The sequence below is a fragment of the Haliotis asinina genome, chromosome 5 (assembly GCF_037392515.1).
Source record: "Haliotis asinina isolate JCU_RB_2024 chromosome 5, JCU_Hal_asi_v2, whole genome shotgun sequence".
NCBI lineage: Eukaryota > Metazoa > Mollusca > Gastropoda > Lepetellida > Haliotidae > Haliotis > Haliotis asinina.
Window position 1 is genome coordinate 39,010,012 of NC_090284.1, and position 5,079 is coordinate 39,015,090.

The 5,079-nt window shown below is 40.4% G+C and overlaps 1 protein-coding gene across 1 annotated transcript; it reads left to right on the plus strand.

The window, feature by feature from the left end:
- Window positions 1-736: 736 nt before the first annotated feature.
- On the plus strand, window positions 737-4,765 carry LOC137283854 (uncharacterized). The gene is made up of 4 exons (XM_067815533.1): window positions 737-790; window positions 2,091-2,312; window positions 3,071-3,165; window positions 4,693-4,765. The coding sequence occupies exons 1-4, from the start codon at window positions 737-739 to the stop codon at window positions 4,763-4,765; spliced, it is 444 nt and encodes a 147-aa protein (XP_067671634.1).
- Window positions 4,766-5,079: the final 314 nt, after the last annotated feature.

Sequence of the window (5,079 nt, forward strand, 5' to 3'; positions counted from 1 at the left end):
TGGGCATTGCGCGGTTAAGACAGATAATGTTACCGATAAACTCTTTCAGTTTGTATGCTATAAAAATATGTTGTCTGTAATCATGTTATCAATATGTAATGCATTTATGTGGCCTGTATGTTTTTGATGTGCAACTATCTAAGTATGTGTCTGCATTAAATTTCCTCGTAATTATTTCAATGATTAAACTGCGTTCCTGGTAACACATGCAAACCATGCTGCATTATTGCGTGTAACAGAGGACAAACACATGCAAAGCATGCTGCATTATTGTATGTAACAGAGGAAAAACACATGCAAACCATGCTGTATTATTGCGTGTAACAGAGGAAAAACACATGCAAAGCATGCTGCATTATTGTATGTAACAGAGGAAAAACACATGCAAACCATGCTGTATTATCGTATGTAACAGAGGAAAAACACATGCAAAGCATGCTGCATTATTGTATGTAACAGAGGAAAAACACATGCAAACCATGCTGTATTATCGTATGTAACAGAGGAAAAACACATGCAAACCATGCTGCATTATTGTATGTAACAGAGGAAAAACACATGCAAACCATGCTGTATTATTGTATGTAACAGAGGAAAAACACATGCAAAGCATGCTGTATTATTGTATGTAACAGAGGAGAAACACATGCAAAACATGCTGCATTATCGTATGTAACAGATGAAAAACATTGGCACCAAGGAGTTTTTGTTGACTGGTTGCAGATGCTGCTTTGCAATGGAACTGACTGAGCCTGTTCTCTACATCGTATTGGTAACATTGCACATCCTTGTATGTATATATATCTGGTGCATCATGCACACGCCTGGTTTCATCGAAACCCCGTTAATACGAACTTTGCTGTTCAGTTTGAAATTGTCCTCATTAAAAAGAACGGAGTAATGAACAAAATGTGCTTAGGTCCAAAAACAACGGTATATTTACGCTGACAGCAGTAATGGTCCATGACGGTGGCTGATGGGGCCCGGGAATACTTCGTATAACGTTGAACATTAAATACATACGTCCTTTCAACTGCGATCTTTGTCTTAACAATCAGATATAAAGTGTTTTCAGTGCACATATAGGGTTATCATAGATGTAGACCTTTAACAAACTTGGAACCGAATACGCACACTGTGGGTAGAAGTTTAACTGGGATACATCATAAACACATGAGGTAGCTTACACATATTGTGTATTGTATTTACTCTCTACATCTAAATTGACGCCACTGTCGGTTATAAAAGAAATAATTTTTCCCAGTTTACTCAGTGTTGCATTTCATGGTTTCAATGTACCAACAGACAATAATTCAGGAAGACGCTCTCTTCTGTACATACTAGCGTTTACGGTTTTCAAATACGCTGTTTCAATGAAATGTAGAAATTGTGATTTGAAACCTCTATTGATTACATGTTGAAATGTATTTTGAGACGTCATGGCAGGGTAGAAGATATATTGTTTTCTAGAAGATGCCCTCTATAATGGGGAGGTAGTGTCTACTGGCATGTTGAAGCCATTGATGGCTCAGTTCACGTATTGCAGTGTGTTCCATCTCGAATACCTTCTTCTATGGGGAGCAGGATTGGATACGCGTGCTCGATTAGAATTGGATGCCTGTGCCCTATCAGGATTGGATAGCCGAACCCGATTAAGATTGAACACCAGAGCCCGATCAGGATTGGATAACCGTAACCGATCAAGATTGGACAATCGTAAGCAATCAGGATTGGATACCAGTATCCGATCAGGACTGGACAAACGTAACCGATCTGGACTGTACGCCAGTAACCGATCAGGATTCGATACCCGTACCCGATACCCGTGCCCAAAGTCGCAATTCTATATGACTAGTAGCGCTGTGAGATTTCCTCTTACACGAAACATGTCCAAGCAGCGCTCATTCCAAATCCACCTTAAGCCCTGTGTTATTTTATCTCTGAAAGTTTTCAAACACATGCTTTAAATTTTAGAAGTAACAACGTATGACGAAAGGAAATTCCATTGTTACATATTAGGTCATATCAGGTCAAGATGATAAAATACCCGTGGTGCTGCTGCACGTAACTGTTGATCAAATCAGTTTCAGATTGTGACGTGCACGCGGAATGGCACAGAAGACATTTCATCAGTTTCACACCCATCTAACATTGTTACCATGGTGCCAGGTGTCAGTCGTCATAAACAACAGCTTACGGATCTGGCTGTCAAGAACAGTTCTAGTGACAGTGCCCCTCCCTTCAGGTTCCCGTTAAAACCCGGATCAAAAGGGTTGACATCCTTAACGTCTGCTCGTAAGAAGAAACCTGAGGTGAGTGGGTATATGTTGATGGCATTTGTCTTTAGTTGTCTTTAAATAATTGTGCCTTGACAGTTAAGTGACTGACAAAGATGCGCATCGATCTAAGCAATTGTGGTAGAATGACATACGCCTGACCACCAGATCTCGTTGGGTGCAACCTGCGTCTGCTGTTATGTATCCATTTCAATTCGTAGGGCGACCATTCCCAAGTCCTTATGCATCACGACTCTAAATACTGAGGGCAAACCATAAGGGATCATGTGATAAGACCAGTGTTCCTATATTTTTCGCAAGCTTTGTATCGCACAGCTTGTGAAGAAACCTGGAAAGATATAACACCTGCACTTTCATATTTTTTCCTTCAGTATATTTGACTATAACGTCTCACTCAAAAACCTCAACTGACTGATTGTAGTGTTAAAACCCTTTCACAAATATTGAACCAAAGTCTCATTAAACAATGGGCTCATACGATTTAATTATTTGGGATGGGATTTGAACTTTAAACGCCGATGTGGCGAACGCTTTAACAAGATGGCTACCGCACTGCGATGGTGGGCTTTTATCACATTTTAATGCATATAAATACATGATCGTTCATGTAGCAATGCTTGAGTTCATGCAACGTCATAGATCAAGTATTACACGTTAATTTTACTGACATAATTATAGAAACATCCTTATTTCATAACATTTCTCTTGACATAGAATTAACCTCCCATCAATATCATCTGGCTGTATATACTCGTCTTTCTTTCCCTCAGCAGTATGGAAACGTTCCGACCCAGTCTCTTGTTGTTGGGCTTATATTCGGTGCGCTGTCGGTAATTGGGATTATCATCGCAATACTTGTCATAAAATTGTGAGTAATTGTTTGTTTTGGTACCATTGTAAATTGCATAGTCAAAGCATGTTTTATTGTTTTATGACCACTTTAACATTAAATCACAATTTACATGTGCATTGATCCAATTCGCTATCGCATATTTATGTCCCCTGGTCCAGGTACGGTGTTCTGAAGATTAATTCGGATGATCTTCTAATAACCAGTTCGGGTTCTAATATTGGGTATACCCAAACTCTTTAGCTTTAGAGCGTCATGTTTTAACTTTATATTTTGTTTTTCTTCTTTATCGATAGGGTGGATGAGTGAGTTCAGTTATACGCCACATTCAGCAATATTCCAGCAAATGTGGTGGCGGTCTGTAAGTAATCGAGTCTGGACCAGATAATCCAGTGATCGACATCATAAGCATCCATCTACGCAATTTGATACGATGGCATGTGTCCGCCAAATTAGCGAGCATGACTATCCGATCCCGTTACTGGTCCCTAACGAAAAGCATGAGTTAAAGCAGATCAATTCCGTATCTTCACATATCATCTCTAGGGTACAACAGGGAAAAGTGTAAAGAAGTCTTGTCCAAACCAAATACATTTCGGTTACTTCAGTTTCAAGACATGTAACTTGCTCATCCATACCAATATCCGTGGTATAGATAACTAGTCGTCTAATGTACCGTACTATGCTCCGAAGAGTTGCTTCCCTTACGCGGACCAGGATTCTACAATAGGAATATAATCCTTGTTTCTCGGCGTCTCTCCGATGTACGGAGTTAGCGTCAGACATACTGAATCAGGAATTGCGTTTCACATTGCGCTGAAACGACACGATCAAAGGGACAAAATGTTCAGAACGACGTCAACCAAAACTAAAAAGTAAAATTCCTTTAACTCCAAGTTTTGCTACAGCAGAATGACAGCCTGCGTAGCACGATACTCATCCATTATACGTCTCATAGATTATGTCCTTTATGAGAGCCGAGATAACAACTCCACATAGTGGTGCATAATTCATGCTGAACGAGGAAATTGTAGCGCGCTCGTTAAGGGAGTCGTTCAAAATTTTCATGTCGGATGAAATTTGAGGAAAAATTAATCGGTCTTCATCACAGTGAACTTTGAAATTCCACTTGTACGTCGTCAGTGCAAGTTGCAATTAAATACTAAGTAAGCACACTTTACACTGGTGAGCGTAACTTGTACTTGTTGTATCTACTGTTTCAATCGCATTGGTAAGGTGGCACTTTACAGGGGGAGCGTAACATGTGTTTGTATCTACTATTTCAGTCGCATTTGTAAGGTGGCAGTTTACACTGGGGAGCTTAACATGTGCTTGTATCTACTGTTTCAATCACATTCTTAAGGTGGCACTTTACACAGGGCAGCATAACTTGTACTTGTTGTATCTAGAGTTTTACTCACATTCGTAAGGTGGCACTTTACACAGGGCAGCATAACTTGTACTTGTTGTTGTATCTACAGTTTCACTCACACTTCGTAAGGTGGCACTTTACACAGGGACCGTTGTTTTTTTGTACTGTTTCAGTCGTATTTGTAAGGGGGCACGCGTGGCAGCAGCGGCAGAGGCAAGACCTTGCTCTGGGGGAGAAGAACAATGAGGTGCAATGGTCGAATCTCTGTGGTCGGCCCTTGTTTCTGAAACAAAGCTTGATGGCCACATGTACATTCCCCGTGAAGGTCCGGGTCAGAACAGGCCCCCAGAAACCCATTCTTGTCGTAAGGGGAGACTAACAGGATCAGGTGCTCAGATTCACTGACTTGGCTGACACATGTCATCACAGTTGTGGAGACCGATGCTTATGTTGGTCATGATGGTATTGTGCAATTATCTTTCTCTGAAGTGTCATGCACATGTGGACAAACCTTTCTCGGTGTGATTGATGTATTACAATATTTAAATATTATTTATCGA